The sequence below is a fragment of the Pagrus major genome, chromosome 5 (genome assembly GCF_040436345.1).
Source record: "Pagrus major chromosome 5, Pma_NU_1.0".
Lineage (NCBI taxonomy): Eukaryota > Metazoa > Chordata > Actinopteri > Spariformes > Sparidae > Pagrus > Pagrus major.
In genome coordinates, this window is record NC_133219.1 from 23,884,847 (window position 1) to 23,904,467 (window position 19,621).

The window sequence follows — 19,621 nt, forward strand, 5'->3', positions numbered from 1 at the left end:
GTTATAACGATAAAAACTACATTAACTCGACTCATATGGAGAAATTTTGTCACTTAATTTGCCAGAATTTCCAGCTCAGAGTTTAATCAGTCATGATTGAGGAATGTGCTTGACGAAACTTAAATCTCAGAGGCTGATAAACTGAGCCTGTTTTAAACTCAGTGATCCTCCAGCTGCTAGATTTAATGAATTTGTCAGTGATTTATTAAAGAGGCCACAACAAGGTCGAAAGCACGAAGCATAAAAATAATTATTCCAAATACTATTTATTGACAAAGGAGTATGCTGCTAGATGTGGTTACAATGACAGTGACAATAAATTATTTAACTACACACATAGCCACAGTACAAAACAATATAAAATACACATAAATATTAATTTAGTACAAAACATCTAAAACATCGAGTCACAGCACAACGTGAGTTAGTTAACGAGACAAGCTTTGCAGTCAAAAAGCAGTTTAGTGGACAAAGTCCCTCAGTCATTTTCAATATAAAATCAATATTCAGACAATTTACATGCTATCTACATGCTGGGCTCAACCCAGGTGTCTGCTGGAGAAGTGCTCTGGAGATTTTGGCCTTCCTCTATCGTGAAGCTTAAGAAACAGGACACAGGTTTGTTAAATTGAGTGAGTATCTCAGAGTTCCCTGCTGTCAGGGAGTTAAAACTGCAATAACGAGCAGAATCTGAACCAGCAGATAGGTTTTGTGTTTTGGATGAAGGTCTGCAACCCCTCAAGCCCAAATACAGAACGTGTTGTATTAAAACTTGTTTAAGTCAACATCACATCTAGAAGATGATTCTGCAACACAATCTTGGCACAAAAAACGCCAGCATTTATATGTGACTTTCTGTACTGTGCAAAGTAAATGCTTATGTTGAGTGTTACTGACCTGAAGTCCACCACTGAGACTTCTTCAGTTAAAGAGCTAAAGCCAGAATAGACAAAGCAGAGGAACATACTGAACCTCCAGTTTTTTGGATGCAAAACTGAGAAAACGCTTTAAAAAAAAATAGAGAAAAAACTAAAAATATATAATCAAGATCAACATGGCCCAAGAGGAGGAAAAGGTGTTGGTTCTGTGTTTTTGTCCACATAGACTTTCACATTCAGCACAGTAAGAAAGAGAAAACTCGAGCTACGTCGAGAATGAAAACTCATGATTGAGTTTCCCTATGTCTCAGTCTGTACGAGCGGTCCCGCTGGTTTAAAACCTCCATCAGTTTGGATCAACAGATGAACAGAATCGGAGTCCTGTGGATCTCTCTGTCTATCTTCTCACCGATAAACACGTCTGTGTTCGCTGTTTCACCCACTGCGTCTGTGGGTATGGTCATCTGACAACATCCTCTTTGCAGTCTCTGTTACTTTAGACCGGGCTCGCCTTAATTTTGCCATCAATCCAGTCGATGTAATGGGGGACACGGGTGTAGACCCCAGGCTTGTCCCTCTGCCCACACCCATCACCCCAGCTGATCACACCCATCAGAGTCATCTGGTCCTTGTTTCGGCAGACGAGGGGACCACCAGAGTCTCCCTGTTGGTGGAGAGAAGAATGAGATTGAGTTAAACTCAGCAAGTGTCAATCTCTGTTTTTAAATAAGGACTGAAGACACATTTTTAATCTGTTGTCATGTCTATAACTCTGTACTTTGTCACTTGTTGTTCATTACTGGTGATACTTTTCTCCCTGTGTTTTTACCTTATTACCTCGGCCATACCATAGGTATATTATATACGAGAGAACGTAAACATCTCTGTAGCCGATATCTCCAAAAACTCAGCAACTGATACCAAAACAATCTAGACGAGTAAATAGCACTACAGGTAAGAGGAAAACAAATACGTTTTTTGGTTTTGGGGTGAACTGTCCCTTTAAGCTCTGTTTAAATGTTAAAACTTGACTTGACTTGACTTGAAAATCAGTTGTTCTCACCTTGCAGGCATCGTCCAGTCCTCGGGTGTCGCCTGCGCACAGCATATTTGAGGTAACTGGGCGTCCAGACAGCACATCTGGGATGCAGCGCTCTCTGGGCCACAGGCGAACATAACCTCTCTTAACACGCTCGGAGTACTCTGCAGAAACTGTGGAGAGAGTGTTTAAATTAGTACTTCAAAGCTCACACTGCCCTCTGCTGGTCAGTCAAGTTAGTGTCACCAACTTGTGAGATACATTAAATGCAACAGCAGCCATGCAAAATAAGAAGATGCCATGAATTTAGGCGGGATTTGTGCTTACATTCAGAGTTTTTTCCATAGCCTGAGATCTCACACTCGGTCCAGTCGGGCAGCACCAGCCCACGTTCAGGCAGACACGCAGGAAAAACCTCCGGAGAGTTTATTGCACAGATGCCAATGTCCGTCTTTAGCTTCAAAAGAGCTGCAAGTGGAAAGTGACCAGAGGAAAGTCAGGGTAATGCACTGTGAATATGTGGGATGGAGACTTAAAAGTTTTAATAAGCTTCTGCTGCCCACTTAAGGTTCCATATCATCACCGCTGGGGGAAAACATGGCTGCCAAAGTGTCCCATTTAAATTTCATCATTCACTTTAATATAGCATTGTGTCATCTGGGGGCAACACTTTGAAATCTCTGTTTCAAAATACTGTTTTTCTTTAGTTTATAAAAAACAGACATTGCGTTGCTGCCTAGTTTTCAGTAACAACAGAGATTTATAGAATATTATATGCAGAATGTCTCTTGAAATGTTCACTCACCGATGTCATTGTCAAATGTTTCGTTGTCAAATTTCTCATGGATCCAGTACTTCTCAACCTTGAAAATCTGCTCGCTGCTGGAGTTCTGTTTCCGAAACGTTCTTCCCAAAATCACTTCCAATTTTTCGACTTTAGCGCTGAAAAAAGATAAAGAATGTGTTTGTATGCTGCATGTTTAATTATGTATTTTGTGTGTGTGTGAAGGATGTGGGTCATCCTTACTTGTCCTCGAAGCAGTGGGCAGCAGACAGGACCCAACAGGAGTCAATGAGGACTCCTCCACAGCGGTGAAAGTGTTTCTTGAGACGGGACTGGTACACATTAATGACCGCCTGCCACGGCTGCTCTGTAATGTCGCTCTCTCTGCCCCCGAACATGCGGAACGCCTGCCGATTCAGGGTGTTGTCTAACCGCTGGCCACATGTTGCTGCCGAGAGGACAGGATGGTTAAACAGTTGGTGATGGTTACTACATGCCAAACACAGGTGAGGAAATGGAAATGGTGGTTTTCACAGGATGTGCAGACGTCCTACCTCTGTTGTTGGTGGTTGGAGCACGTGGGCCCAAAGTGGTGATGATGGACGGACGTCTTGCTAAAAAAAGAGACAAGAGGTGTGAGCAGTCTGATAGCACGTAGTCTTGATCTTACTTCTATGCTTCAACATCGCTCCAAACTATGATTACAAAGCAACTCACCGCATCGAGGTACGTCACACAGCTCCCAGGTCAGCTGCATGTTCTTGTAGGTGTGACACCATGGACCATCATCACCGTCTGGATTCCTGTTAGATAAAGGAAGAAGAAGCCGAATAAAAACCTGAGTTGTCCTGATCTTTCTGCATGTTAGCTTTATCATAATGTGTGTACTGGTGTCTCTACCTGCAGAAGCTGTGGCTGCCCAGCCCCTCCTCCAATGCATCAGATCTCCAAGCATTGTAGAGTTTGCGTTTAAGAATAGGAGTGTCCCACGGGAGACAGCGAGAGCCGCTCTTAGTGACAGATTTTGTGCCTCTGTAAGACTGACCGGAGGCCACCGCACATTCTTGGTTCTTATCTGTTCAAACGCACATAGAGACAAAGTGTTAAAGCATTTAAATGTTTAATTGTCAGTATTTTAGCTTTCAGATTTTATTTTTAAAGCTGTACCTTCAGGGCATTTGGGCATGTGACAGAATTCCCAGACGATCTGAGTGCCTTTATAGATGTAACACCAAGGAGTGCTGTCACTGTCAGGGTTCCTGAGGTGGTAAAAAATAGCAAGGACAATGAGTTAACATGTTCATGGCTCAAATAACAGATTTGATTCACACACAGTACATCCCAACAAGGTTCTTTGCATTATTACACAGATTATGACATCATGAAATTATTCATTTTTGCATCCTTTTTCTGTTTTTTTTCCTGTTAAGTCACTAATTCACCTGTCATTCCAGACCCTAGAACCATTTTAATTCCTGGTATATTTATGTACAAGTCTATTTTCACCTACTCTCTGTCAGATCGTCTTTTAAGCCTTCTTACTCATGGTGTTTGGGACTTTTTGCATATTTCCTGCTTGCTTTTTTCACTCCTTGGACTTAGTCACCTGTTTCCCTTTCCTCCATGTTTGACCCAGTAAACGTTGCTTTTAACCTTCCTGTCTCGTCTGTGAGTCATGCTTTTGGCAAACTGAGCCATTACAAAGAGGGTATACTAGTTTATTGCTGGACTTGCAGGATATGAGGAAAATCTGCAATACGGGATCTACAATATGACTTCTTGTCACACTTATATAATACATACATATTGAAGTACCCATATTAGCTCTTCTCTCTCCTCAGCTATTGTGCGAGCTAACTTTGCAGTTGCAACCAAATTGAACCAATCAGTGGGAGGGTAGCTGATGGCATCTGACTGGCCAAATGGTGTGAGTTCATGGCCCATGTATCCAGGGCTCCATCTGGCAAATGCTATCATGTTGAGTGTGAATAAAATTATCTGTCTTTTGCGATGTGTTCAAATCAAATCATGTCACAATGCAGCAGCCAATGCATCATTCCTACATAGTAATTAGATAAAAATTGGACTCATATGTTTTGGATGATCAGACCCCGTCCTTGATTAAATGTTTGCACTTTATTCCTTCATATGCTCCACCACTAAACACATTACTCTGCTCACATACCTGCAGAAGTTGTGATTGCCCAGTCCAAGACTGCTGGCGTCCACTTTCCGAGCCGTGAACCTCCTTCCTCTCAGAGTCGTGGAGTTCCAGTTGATGCACTCTGCTCCTGAATGGCTGATACTCCACGTGCCGCGGTAGCCTTCGCCTTGCCCCACTACACACTGCTCATTGGTGTCTGTTGGACAAACAGATATTGTGTCACTCACGTATATATGAGACTGATATCACTCCTAACTGACCAAATTCATTTATTCTGACAAAATAAAGCAATAAGTAAATGTTTATTGGATTTGGAAAAACTTAGGCCATTCCAAAATAATTGGACAAATGATGAAAACATTGTTATTTCTTATATAAGACATTAAACTTGTGACCTAATTTATATAGTATTTTTCCAATTAGTGGTTTATAAGAATGGCCAAACATAAACTATAATGATTGTAAATACAATCAGATTTATTGAGTCTGGCCGTTGTAAGTCATTACTCTCTCGCTGAAATCACTTGGTTGTGACCACTGAGGGTTTGCAAAATTATCCCACTGGGAGGGCGGGGTGTCCCTAGAGACTCAAAAAGTCGGCCGCAGAAACAAAAACATTCATATCCCAGAATGTCTTTCCATGGTTTATGATCCTCTCTTCTTCTGTCCAAACCACAGACCCGTGACACCTACTGTTTGAGTCACACGGTCAGACTGTGACTTTATCTAGAGTCATTAACAAGTGCGTAGAACGTTTTAATCAGCTGACACGACCAGTTATTGTTGCTATAAACTGGCATCAGACAAGTTTTCTGCGTCAATGTATCATTATGAAGGGAATGTTGATTGCACAATATAATGGATATGGAATAATGAAACCATTGGCGTTCCCTATAAACCTCGCTTTTAGTGGACAATTTCGTCTGCCATCTGGCATGTGGTCACCCAGGAAAAGGAAAGTTAACTGGTGATCCATTTCTATTACGGACTGAATGATTAAATAAACTCTGATTCTGAGGAAAACAGAAACGATCCAGTTGTCTGTGTACCAGCGGCAGCAACAATAATGGGGGGGGAGTTTACCTGCTGCAGTACAGGTAGACTAAAAGATTCAACTAAAGCTGAAACCATAAATCAATTAATTGATTAGTTCATGAACAGTAAATGAATCAGCAGTTATTCTCTGGTTCTAGCTTCTCCGTTGTGATGATTTACTGCTTTTCTCTGTCATCATGAATGAAATATTTTGGGTTTTGGACTGTTAAAGGTGAATAGAGTATACTTTTACATTTCCTTTCCATTTTTTATATTTTATCTTGTTTTTGTCGTTTCATTTTTATCCATCTTTCAGTCACTGTTTTCCCTCTGCTTATGGCTCTTAAGCTGCTGTAACAAGTGAATTTTCCTGATGAGGAATCAATAAAGTCTTTTCCTATCTCAGTGATCAGACTAAATAAGATGTTGATAAATCACGATAAAAGCTGGCAGGTTAATGGAAAATTATCGTACACTGGATTAAACGCACAGTATGTAATTTTTACTGCTGGGGTCTCAATCAAAACAATCAAAACAAGAGTTTGATGATGTTGTTAAGTAGTTTGGGAGGACAACCACCATTGTCGATGAAATCTATCTGACATGACTCAGGTTCACAGACGAGGTAATGTTTTCAAGTTTTATGTTGTGTTTATCCATGTGCACAGCTCCCTTCCCCACTCTCTGACATATAATCTGGTGTTTACCAAGAAGTTATAGCGACAGGCGACCAGATGAAAAGCACCGTTATCATGTTCTTTCTGGGTTCAATCATTATTGGAAACATCTGGGATATTGTAAGTACACAACTTCACAAAATTTAAAGCAAATGTCTCGTTTTTAGACATTTTAACGTGGAAATGGTTCATGTTATATCTTTAAAGAGTTTGTTGAGTACTTACTGATCTCACACTGAGTTCCACTGAAGCCAGGGGGACACTGACAGATGTAGTCTGAAGTGTACACGGCCTCCTTACAGGTTCCTCCGTTATAGCACTGAGACACGTAGCAGTCTGGGAGGGGTAGACAGATAGACGGTTAGTAAGTCATTCGTCATCCAGCTCTAATCCAGCGCACAAACAACCTGAATGTGACTGATTGGCTACGACCACTTGCGTACACAGATAATCCAATCTGTGGGTTTGGCCTGATGTGTCACGTTTGACCTAGAAACACTGAGTAGTATGGAAATGTCTCCTTACGATCTACACATACATACATACATACTTCATAGCTTCACTTTTAAAATATCATGTCCTACCAAGGGTTTCTTTCTGGAGCAGAATTGGTTCTAAGCCATCACCAGTCGGGTTTTTCCTTTATTATTTCAACATTTCCTAAAGGCTAGCGTTCAGAATAACAGCACCCCACTCGCTCCCAGTATTATGAGCCCACGCAGACCGAAAATGTGGTTGTAATTTGTCTGAGGGAGGAGCAGTCATGCTTCACAGAATTCGCCAATGGGGGTGAAAGTGCGCACGAGGGCTCATCTGGCTGGGGTATTTCAAACAATCTTAGACTAAACTACGCCTGCTCAAAAACACAGAAACCCGAGGCAAGCCAACAAAAAATAATCATCTGAGGTTGTGAGAGCAAGTTAGAGGTACAAATGAAGTCATCGGGAAAGACAGAGAGGTCAGTGAGGGCAGGCAAGCAGACTGACAGACAAATTAACAAACAGAAGATTATATTTTAAAGGACACATGTTTTGCTTTTTTTCCCCCTTTCCTTAAGTGATTTATATATCGGTTCTTGTGCATGTAACAGATCTTGAAAGTGAAAAGGGTCAAAGTCAGTAACAACAGAAACTCAAACGCCTCGTCAGTAGTCCCACCTTTCATCCTGTGACGTTGTGACATCACACTACGTCAACATGTCACACATGTGCATAATTTATGCCTAGAAGCTAGTTTGGCACATAAGAATTAATGTAGCATAGCTGCTCTGTTGTTTTTAGCGGTGCTGGCTCAGGTGTGTGTGAGCTGACCAATCAGAGCAGACTGGGTGTTCAGGAGGAGGGCTTTAAGAGACAGGAGCTAAAACAGAGCGATTCAGACAGAGGGGGAATACAGTGCTAAAACACTGGACAGTATGAGAAAACTGATGTGTTTTTTTGAGCATTAAAGCCAGTCCACATGTGTTTGTGTGTGTATGCATCCATGTCACACTCACTGACGACGGGCACAATATGACAACGCTCTCGTCCTCTTGATGCACATCGGCAATACTCCACACGCTGTCCCCTCCATCGCAGCCAAGTGTCCCCAAAACTACGCACTGCTGATGTCTCACTATCCGAACAATGTACTGAGAAAACACACACACACAAACATGCAAACACAAATAATAAGTACACAGCTAAAACACACAAAACATAACCGTGACATGTAAAAGCAGTAACAAATATAAAGGTACAGAAGTAGAAAGGAACACAAACACATGAATGACAACAGTGGATTAAAAGGATGTGAGAATGGTGATGGTGATGGTGATGGTGGTGTTAAGAGGAAAGACAAACAGAAGTGTGATGGGGCTCACAGGAGGTGTCAAAGGAAGGTGAAGACTTCTGGACATGAATAATCAAAAGCGTCCGTCTAGCTGGCTGCCTGTCAGGCTCACCTCTGTAAAAACGAGTCCCTCTCTTAGTGCGGAGCAGCTCCACCTGCAACAGGAAAAGAAACATTAAACACAGAGCAGCGGTGCATGGGAAGTGGTTGCATGGCATTGGGTTTTAACTCAGGCAGACAGTGTTTTTTTTTATTTCTTCGGAATACTGTGAAAATAAACCTGCAGAGACTTGAAATGTTCTTCACATACATTGGGAAAACCAGTCGACATTTAGCTGCCTGGAGGTTTTATCACTTGTGGTACAAAGTAGTGCTCCAATACCCAACAGGACAACAGAGAGTATGTGAGCTGAATTGTTCACAGTTAAAATAAGAAACACGTAAATATTTACTCTGGTTAAAGTAATGAAGTAGCTTAATTGCAACTGACTCAGTGCTCAAAACTGCATCACCATGCAATAAAAACACAATGCAAAAATAATAAGCAGACTTAGTGTTTGCCAAGAAGAATTTAAATGGATTAAGAAAAGCCCTTGTTAAGAACGTATGATTTGTAGTTGATGTGCTGAAACATGTAAAATCACTTGTTGGTCCTCGCCTGAAAAGGATGCAGTACTTACATTTTCCGCTAGGCAGCAGCAGAGAGCAGACAGGAGCACAAGTAGTCCAAGTGGTCTGGTCATGGCTACTCAAGTGGTCTTTGACTCAAGTGGTCTGAAAGTAGAGTATAAATAGATATTAAAAATAATGACAGAAGATTTTACAGGTTAAAGTAGCTGCCAAAAATCGGAAATAAATAAAGAAATATATAAATACCTCAATAAATAGTTTGATATGCCATTACATGCACCAAAAATAACATTGAAAATAAATGTAGGCATGAATACATTTATAAAATGTGATTAAAAAATACATTTCTGCCTTAATTTGGCTTTGTATTAATCCAGCTATTTATTTACTTTCCCATTTTATTTTCCATTTTATTTATTAATCTATTCTTTAAATCTATTTCTTTATTTCTATATTTATTTCTGTGTTGTTTTCCATTTGCATATTTCCCCTTTTTATTTCCCCAAACTTATTTATTCCTGAAGGAGCCGTGTGCGGGGAAAAAAAGCAAAGACTAGATCAGCTGTAACACTACTTCACTGAACATCATGAAGCATTTTTAGCATTTTTTAGCTCAAAATGTTAAAATACTAATTTGGAGCCTGCAAAAACTGCAAAGTATTAAATGAATATCAATTTAAATCGTCAAATAAGTTGAGAATAATCAGAACACGGAGCACTTCTTCACTTATTGTATCCTTTTAAAAACAGTGTTGTTTAGATGTCCCCAAACACACTAATATGAACTATTAATACTGATAAAACCTTCAACGAACAGAGGAAACACTTCTATTCCTAAAAAGTAAGAGGTACAGCACAGTGAGGTGAGTGAGTGACTTGTTGTGTGTCTATCTGTGTAAATCTTTTGTCATGAATCTGTATCTACACTGAACCAACAATTGCAGGACAATGATCGACACTGGTCGCCGACTACTGTTTCTCTGTTCAGCTTCCTTCCTCCATCCCTACGCCTTCTACTGAGGGACATGACTACAGAGGAAAGGGTGGGTATGGAGGAGCGCTTGTGGGAAATCGGAGGTCATTTCTAGTTTTCTTGAAGTTGGGTTGACTTCTTGACACAGACGGGAAGTTTTAACAGCTTGCGTGGGACGGTTTGATAGGAGAATGAGTTCAACTAATTTGTGTTGTATAGCATGTTGTTGTTTTCCTGCTTCAGCCCATTTCCCTTTTATCATAATTCATCTATAGCTTCCTCACTGGGAATAAACAGGAAGCAGATTAGCTTCACTTTATGCAAAAAATAGACACAGACCACTGCATCAAACAACACAACAATCTGGACATCCCTGGGGCGATGAAAGGCAGCACGCACAGCAGAAAGTTTCTGCACCATACTGACAGCATTCCTTTTTTCAACAGAGCAAAGCAGCAGCTGTGGGAGGATGAAGTGACTCAGGACATAAAAGGGAAGGAGAAGGAAACAGAAGGGAAACCTAGAGCAAGAAAAACATAACTAAAGTCACATTTCCCTTTTATACTTCCAGAGAAGGATGTTTAATGTCAGACTTGTTCCTCTTTTTTGTTTAAAAGGAGTTATATTAAGCAGAAAAGAGGTGTAGAGAGGAGCGTCTGTTGTTTCTCAAGTGTGAGTAAACATGAGTCACAGAATAAAGGAGGGGTTGAGTTGAAGACGGAGGAGAGACGATAATGGGAACGGGACGACAGACAAGAGAAAGAAAGTTGCACACAAAGAGGACTAAAAAAAAAAAGAAGAACTTCAATGTGCTTTAAAAAGAACTTCTTCTACAGACACACGCATGCAAAGAGCCAGACATATGGGAACAATGCATATGCATACCCTCCTCTGTCTGCTGGTTCTCCACTGATTCACCTTCTGTGGTTGACTGAGCTAATATAAAAACAGCACTGTGTTTTCATATATCAGTGAGGTAAGAGAACTATGCTGGCAACCACAGACACACACGCAGACATACCCTCTGACACAAAGTGCTCAGGAACGTGGAGCTAATCAACACGCTGAAACACAAAGATTTACAGCTTGTTCTGCTCATTGTTCTTTGTCCAATGTTAGACTCCCCCTCAGGACTTGACTTTTATAAAAGACATGCATTCTCACACTCACCGTTAAGAGGACAGGTCCCTTGAAAGCTATCCTTGCCTCAAACAAATAAAAACCCCAGTGACCTGTGCTTTTACCCCCCAGCTGAGCCTCACAGGCGGGCTGACAACAACACACTGGTTTCCTTTTTGTTTCCTTTGTGCAGCTGTTCGGCTCCGTTCACCCGCCCCAGCCCTGTCAGCTAAAAACATGTGTTTCCTGCTAAAACACTGCCTATACTGGCCCCATGCACTTCGGAAACATGCACACATATCTACACATGCACGCACCAAAACACGCATCAGTTATGACCATATGTGTATCCCACCCTTTTTTAATGTCTTGGGTGTCTGACATGCAGAGGCCCTGTTGGGGCGCCATCAACACTGCTCATGTGACGATCCCACAATGCAACTGGCCTGGAGTTTTAGCTGTTTTTGTGGTCTCTCTTACAACATTTAATGCACATGAACAGACATAAACAAAATAAACATGTACATGAAAAAGACTCATCTACATGATACAAAGTAAAACTGTGGTTGGTCTTTACAGTGTTTACAGTGGTACTACCTTCCTAGAGGGGATCAACTCTTTAAAAAGCTGCGGTTTTCTTATAATTATGTGACTCTTACAATCTCATATTAAGTTAGAAAATAGATGAATTGCAAAATTTCTTCTTCTGTTTCAAAACATATTTAATTAGAAATCTGAGGGTGTCAAATATAATAATAATATAATATAAATAGCTTACAAAAAGTATGATAAACTCTTCACAACAGCTTTTCCCATTAAGAAGAATGGGACACAAGCAAACATTGATGTGCACCTGTTGCTTGGATCACCATAACAGCACATCAGGGAATGATAAAGCCAGCACCGCTGACAACAACAGAGCAGCTGTGCTCAATCGATTCTTGTGTGCCCAACTAGCCGCTAGGTATAAATAATGCAAATGTGTGACATGGTGACGTAGTGCGATGTCACGAAGTCACAGAATTAAAGGCGGGACTACTGGCGAGGCGTTTCAGGAGCAATGTTTTCTGTGGGGGAGAGGAGCTTCTGTTGGTGCGCCTTTAACCTTTTTAACTTTCAAGATATTTTACATGTACAAGAATTGATATAAAACACTGAAGCAAAGGAAAAAAATGAAAAAGCATCTCTTTAAAAAGACAGCAGGACATCGGTGTCCCACTGGCACTCAAAGGGTTAAAGCATTTGTCTGTTACACCCAATCAGTCAGTGGTTTAAACATGTAGAACGAAGTATGCAGCCTGAGGAGAGTGTGGTTCCCCTAGTAGGTCAAATATGAGTGGAAGAAATGAAAACATCTCTGGAGGAGCAGCAGCAGCAGCCAGACTGTGACTCAGCAGCAGCTTTGTAACAGCCGTTTCAAGATGCACCGCTTAAGTCAAGCAAACACATGCAAGAGACGATAAGAGAGACACATAAAAAGACTCTCACACACACAGTTCATGTCCAATGTTATGTGCTTCCTATTACTGTGCAGTTTCTGTATATTTAAAGGATCTCGTCTCAAGTGCTGACCACATCTTCACGGTGACTTTACCGGACCATTAGCGAGGATGTGTAATGATGATGGTGCGCTGAAGTTGTAACGGTCGGAGGTGAGACATTCTTGTCTTCCCGTAACAAGGCCGAAATGTCAAAGTCTTAACAGTTCAAAAAGGTGAGAATGGTTAAACGGCATGCAGGAAACATAGTTGCATCTGAATGTGAAGTTCAAATTCTGGATCCCTGTGCACTTTCCTCCCTCTCTTCCATGAAAATGTCAGAACTGACTGAGTCGGTGGACTGCCCACACTGAGGATGTGGCAGAGAAAACATCTTTCTAGTGAGCTTTGTAAGAATTTTATGGACTAATTTTCTTCCCATTCTCTTGTCACAGCAGGCTGGCAGCGCCCGTTTCCAATAAATCTGAATCTCACAACTGGTTTGACCTGCTGGGGTTCAACCTTCAGAGTAGCTTCAGTTGAGGCGTTGTTCCTCCAGTTACGACGTTTGTATGTTTGCTGATGATGTGTTATGGCATGCGATGTCATGTCCGTAAGCTACTTAGCAGGCTTTATGCATTCTTTACTTGGGGGTTTTCAGGCAAGCTTCAATAAACCAGCTGTGATCTGAAGAACAGAGGGCTGCATTGTTGCCTTACAGCTCCCCTCTGTGCACGGGAGCCTTGAACTCCTTATCAGAAAGAAACAAAGACGCAGGGAGAAAGATCAGGTGTTGACAGTAGAAATGAAACTGAGGAGATAATAGGGCAAGAGAAAACTATTGAAAGATGAAATGAGATGAAAGAAAAGAAAGAAAGGGGGGAGAATGGCTAAAAGAGAGGAGAGGAGGAAGGAGATGAAATCAAATCCCAGAGGTCAGCAGAAAGACTATGAGTAGTCCTGAGTCATCCCTGCTTCAAGGACTTTACAGGCACAGATGGAGGAAGGGATACAGATGGAGGCATTGATCGGATTATCAAGGTCATTATATGGGGATGCAATTCAAAAATGTAGTCAGAGAAGAAGAGCAGTGATGTGACAGAGGGTTTTTGTCCAGATTCAATTGAAAGCTGCAGCCTGACTCTCGAGGGATTCATGTTCTGGTCATCATTCCCACAGTCTGATCCAGCTCTATCCTCTGTCTGACCTACTCTTAACTTACAGCTTTAAAACACAGGCTCGCTGATCCCGTGAGTCACAAGCATCAGTGTGAGGCACAGACAACACTGACCTCAGTGCCGGGAATGTAGTTAATGGATACAAACTTTACTTTCTCTCTTTTCTCTCAGTATCAGTGTGATGGAGAGTATCAATGCTGACGGATGCCGGGGAGGAGAATTCCCAAAGCATCAGCTCAGACTCAAATCCAGCTCATTAGCCTGATAAGAGGCTGCATGTCAGCGACCCTGTGCAGGTTTTGGCTCAGAGTGGTACGCATGCATACTCAGAGAATACACAGTATCATAGCAGGGACGTTCCTCGATAACAAACACACACCGAGTCCAGCAGCAGAGCACAATACCACCATGTCTTTAAACACAAGTGACATTGAACACATGAATGACTCATTTCTGAGAAGTTTTTGAATAAAAAGCTGATGCTGTCAGAGAGTTTGTGTAGTTGTACTCTGTAACAGATTGAACGGGTGGATGTGGATGTGGAGAGCTGCTGAAGTCAGAGTGAGAAAGCGCTTGGATGCAAACTAATATCACCATAATCACCACATTATTCATATACTGTTTGAGTCACTTTAAATCAGCTGTTGATTACACTCAAGTTACTATGCATGTATAAAAGTGTACTCTACGTGGTTTCTGATTGTATTTCACGTGAGATTTTACTCATTTGCTGCTATTTAGCGATAAAAAACGAGAGAACGGTGTGTCAGTATAACTCTATATTAATATCTAATCATATAAGACTTATCTGTAAGACTTTAGCCTATGATAGAATATTGCCCAGACATTATTATTGACCTAATCAACTTGAAAGGGGCACTATATAAATTCAAGTTCATAATTTAAACATTTACAAAAGTAATGAGGTAAAAACACAAACTCATAAGTATTATTTTTTTCCATAACTGAATAAACAAGCTGCTCTACAAGGAAAATAAGCTGCCCAGAGCACTGTTTGAAGCTAGAAAGGTGGCAGGGTCCGCCAACTATAAACAAAGTCAAACAGTATGACCTTGTGTTGTCAGTTTATTCACTTGTGAAAACTTAGAGCTTGTTTATTTAGTTTGTTTAGGCATAAAAAAAAATCAGTTAATGAAGATCTTTCTCTTATGATTAAAATGTATTCCCCAAAACTACATACTGCTCCTTTAAGAAGAGGCTATTGGTAGAAATAATTTAAATATGCTTCATCAAATGCAAATGAGCCAATCATATGTGGACTAACAGATGCATGCAGAATGTTTAAGACAGAACCAGCATCTAAGTGAACTCCACATCAGATGGAAATGATGTTATAATGGCAGATTGAAACACAGTAAACTGTTGTTATATCAGCAGAAAACATCCTGATGCATAGTTGTGCAGCATCTGCGCTAAAAAAACAAATACGATCAAATAAAAAGCTCTTACCAAGTTGAAAATCTTGAGAATAACTTCTGAATGTCTCTGCAGCAGTAGTGTCAGCGTCCTCGGGGTTAGTCGTTCGGACTGAGCTGGTTTCTCCCTCTGCTGCTCTCCAGCTTTTATCGCTCCGGTCCCGCCGGTGTGTGAAGGGGGAGGGCTGCTGTGACCTCAGCGGGAAGCGAAGCTGGCAGGCCGGATGATGATGCAGCCTGCTGGGCGGTGCCGACACGGACGGGACTGTCCCAAGTGATTCGGGAGGTTAACAGGGCAAATCACATCTATTCCGTGATAAATGGGTTTTACCAGATACCATGTCCTCAGAAAACAGGCATGAGGATTGGAATTCATCATTTGTGTAAGGATTAAAAATCAGTGGTGTTTTACAATCTGTTATATACCTGTAAATATATTTATATCATATGTGTCACTTGGACCTTTTTCAGGATATTTTGTCCTATGAGAGGAAAAACCTATCAACACCTGTTAAAGGTTATAAATATAGCCTGCTTTTATATTCAAAAGTAGTTATTATTTACTTTAATATGAATAAAATATTGTTAACAGTGTATTATAAAGAGTATCCAAAAGTCATGCTTGAGTAAAAGTAAAGGTTTCATGTTAAGTCTCAAGCTACTTTGATAAAAGTGAAAGTTGCCCAAAGGAAATGTACTCAAGTAAATGTCTTAGAGTATCTAATATTAAGTGTAGATACGTATCAAAAGTAAATTATGAATATATTTACATGTAAACTATTGTATGTATATACTGTATACTATGAGGCCAAAACAATCAGGTAAAGTACAAATACCTCAAAATTGTAATTAGGTATAGTACTTGAGTTAATGTACTCCATCACTGATTGTTAACAGCAGAGAGTTTTTGTTCTTTGGGTCAGCAAACATTTTTATGAAGCATAATGTTGATACATATTGTTGAAAAAAGATTGGATACGATACGATACGATACGATACGATACGATACGATACGATACGATGCGAAGATTGACTTTATTGATCCCAAAAACGTAAATATTTAAGTGTCAAGCAGCAAAAAGAAGTACAAACACACACACATATTACAGAATATGGAATAAACTTCATAAAACTAGAATATCACTATGATCATCTACAATTTAGAAGTTTATAAGTACAAAAAAAATAAAATGGAGGTTTCAATATTGCACTGCATGTCAGCTAGTCTACACCAAAAGTACAGTAAATGGTGCTGTCAAGTTAAAGTGTTCTGAATTTGATTCATTTATTCCATTGAGAGGTGATTTACTTTAGTCTAGCTGTTTCAAAATGCTCTAAAATGACTGGCACTGTTAACCTGACTCTGGCATCTGAAGTGACGAACACACTGGCATATTATTGATTTTTCACACTGTCACTGACCTCTGGCAGTCTGTGATGGGCTGTGGGTGACAGTGTATCTGTGCGGTGAACCAGCTGGCACCAGTACTCATTTGTTACAACCACTATCCCCTTTCTTCAACCTATCCCTTCCTCAGGAAATCAGCCACTTAGCCTTAAGAATAGCTCCATCTTTTCTTAGTACCAACAGTGATTTTATTAGCACAGGATAATTCATGTTCATTGTTTTTACTGTCTGTTAACACCACAGTAAATAGCTGAGAACATGGTACTCTGGGATGTAATGGGCGGGCGTAGTTAGTTTGGCGCCTGTCCTCTTTCTTTCCATCTGTGTTAGATCAGAGCGCACTCCCACTTGTTGCTGAGCAAAATCACACATCAACACACACATTTAGTTGTGAAGTTTACTTTAAGCATTTAAACTATTAGGAATGGCTCAAGCTGAAAAGTATGCATCACATCAGATTCCTCCAGAAGTCTCATCTCTTATCTCAGAGTTACGCTCTATTGCTTTAGCACAGAATATAAAATTCATTAAATACAATTAATCTTTTACTGCACGCCTCCTCCCTTGTGTTGACTAATGAAAAAAGTATTTCAATTATTCTTAATGTGACTTCACATTATTTACATTATGCAACGAATGGCAATGAGAGGCATTTGGAAATGTTGTGGAAGAATTGCAGAAACGTAACCACTGTTTTAAACACTGTTTTGTTTACAGTCTTAATGTGTGGGTGACTGTTTTCACAATTCCTCCAAATCCATAAACAGAGTATCAAGTGCCACGTATAATGAATGTACAACAATCTGACCTGGTGTGGTTTGAGCAGAGACACAACACAAAGGTTTCCTGCCTGATATGATGACCTCGTTTACAGGGACAAAGCAATATATGTCACATACTGTATATATTTACATCAAAGTAATATACCTGTATTACTATATATGCTTAAGGTATCACAGTACATAAATACAAATGTGTTGAGATTAAATATTACATAGCAAATCCCTTTTCTCAGTAATAATCTTCTTCCCAGCCTGCAAAGTGTTTACCTGAAGCATCTGTGAAACTAAAAAAAGACCATAAACAAGTTACACCAAAGGTATTGTGACACTTAATAAGGCTGGTACAATAACAAGAAAGCTGGTTTCACAACAACATAGACTAAATGTCAAAATAGTCCCTGGTGAAAGATCAATGTGTTGTCTCCATGAGAAGTACAACAGTAATTGGCCTGCAGTCTAGTAAATATATACTTGAAACAGATTCCAGGAAATTTTTAAGTAAAATGAAAAAACACATAACAACAAGAATGGCATTCAGTAGAGTGCATACCTCTGCCAAGGCCCAACAATTCCCTTTCATTCAAGCAAGCCTAATCTAAAACAAATTTAATTTTGCTAGATCTTGAATTTTTTTACTTACTCATAGATACCAGCCACCTTAATATGTCTTATTTTTTTCATCAAGATCCATGCATTATTATCTGATAATTTAATGAGAATGTTGTAAAAACACAAATTCTCGCAATGTTGACAAAAAAAATGCCTGGATCGGTTTCTTTATTGGGATCCACACCAAAAGTCAATGGGCCAAGAGCCATCCTCCATCCAAATTTTGTGGAAATTCGCTCTGTAGTTTTCATGTAATCCTGCTGACAAACCAACCAACAAAACAACTGGTCATACGGGCTAAAACATACCACTCTCATATCTGAAATATAAAGCTACATATGGATGCTGAGCACACTTAAGATAAACTAGATTAATGTACAGACTGGAAACAAGAGGGAAGAGCTAACCTGGCTCTGTCCAAAGGTAACAAAACCCTCTTAACACATTTGCCTCAGTCACATTTGTTTAATCCATAAAAAACTGCAACGTCGACGACCTCAAAGAAGTGTCAATTTTACACTGTATTTTGATTATATGGATAAAACAAATAGGATTGATTAGTGAACTGAGGTTGCCTCTGTCCAGACCTTTCAACACATCCAGATTGGGCAGATTTTGTCACCACTGGACAAAGCTAGGTGAGCTGTTAATGCTCCAACAAGGGAAAAACAAGGGGGGAAAATGGTGACTGTACAGATGTCAAATAAAACTGCTGCGGCGGTGTGCTCGTAATGGCTACTACCAACAAAATGGTCAACTGATGCTTACGGCTAAAATAGATGTATGCTAATGTAGCGGGAAGTAAACATTTGTGTAATAATATGTCATTGAGGACAACAGTCAAGCCATTTCCACAGAAAAGGTTTACATGACTAAAGAAAGGTAAATAAGACAATTAAGGACTTTCATTATGAGTTATTCTTTACTTCTTCAGAAAGCTTTTTCTGTTGCCTGCGATCCTTACTGGAACAGATTAGGAAGCAGCACCATACTCTGATAGTATAAACAGGAAAGCCTTTCTGATTTCTTACAAACATTTCCAATCAGATAAAGAGGGTCTTACACGCCCACAGATCACGTCAGAGAAACGTCAGATGTGTGTTGTATCAGAGTGAGTTATCAGTGTTCACCTGAACTATTAGCAGGAGTTGAAAAGAAGACGCCTCTCTAAACAAATTATCTGTTGGATCAACATTAGTGTGGCAAGTTTTGCGCTATGAGTGCTCCATTTTAACTTCCATGAAATTGAGGAGTTGTATGATCTGAAAATCTCAATCATCACCCTGAAAATGACACATCTACATTACAGAAAATACTTTTCGCAAACCTTTTGAGAAACACAGTCTGGAAAACAGGTCCAAAAACATCCCTGAGTGTAATATATTTTTGTTATGATAATGATAGACACGATCCAGTCAAGAGAAGGTCATACAGCTTTCCCAACTAAAGAGGAGAGGGGTAATTCGAGAGAAGACGTTAAGTAATACAGTAAGATGAGTTGTCGGGTCAGGAGAGCAGGGGGTGACTCTGTTCTCCTGAATGGTTCGGGAAGCTGATCCATCAGTTGGTGAGAAGTTGTAAAACCGAGCCATAATGTCCAT

General features: G+C 40.2%; 1 protein-coding gene across 4 annotated transcripts; it reads right to left on the minus strand.

Moving 5' to 3' along the window:
• Nucleotides 1–247: 247 nt before the first annotated feature.
• Nucleotides 248–15,340, minus strand: plat (plasminogen activator, tissue). Of its 4 annotated transcripts, none has more exons than XM_073466247.1 (15): nt 15,256–15,340; nt 9,088–9,181; nt 8,520–8,562; nt 8,073–8,207; nt 6,803–6,913; nt 4,887–5,061; nt 3,869–3,960; nt 3,602–3,776; nt 3,419–3,504; nt 3,256–3,315; nt 2,945–3,149; nt 2,723–2,859; nt 2,245–2,385; nt 1,942–2,090; nt 248–1,542 (listed from the first exon to the last, which is right to left on the minus strand). In XM_073466247.1, exons 2-15 carry the CDS (start codon nt 9,148–9,150, stop codon nt 1,375–1,377), a joined length of 1,740 nt encoding a protein of 579 aa, XP_073322348.1. In that variant the 5' UTR covers nt 9,151–9,181; nt 15,256–15,340; the 3' UTR covers nt 248–1,374. The 4 variants fall into 4 exon arrangements, with proteins under 4 accessions (XP_073322348.1, XP_073322347.1, XP_073322349.1 ...); XM_073466246.1 differs by having other exon boundaries at nt 8,439–8,562; XM_073466248.1 differs by lacking the exon at nt 15,256–15,340 and adding an exon at nt 11,181–11,465.
• Between the last annotated feature and the right edge of the window lie 4,281 nt (nt 15,341–19,621).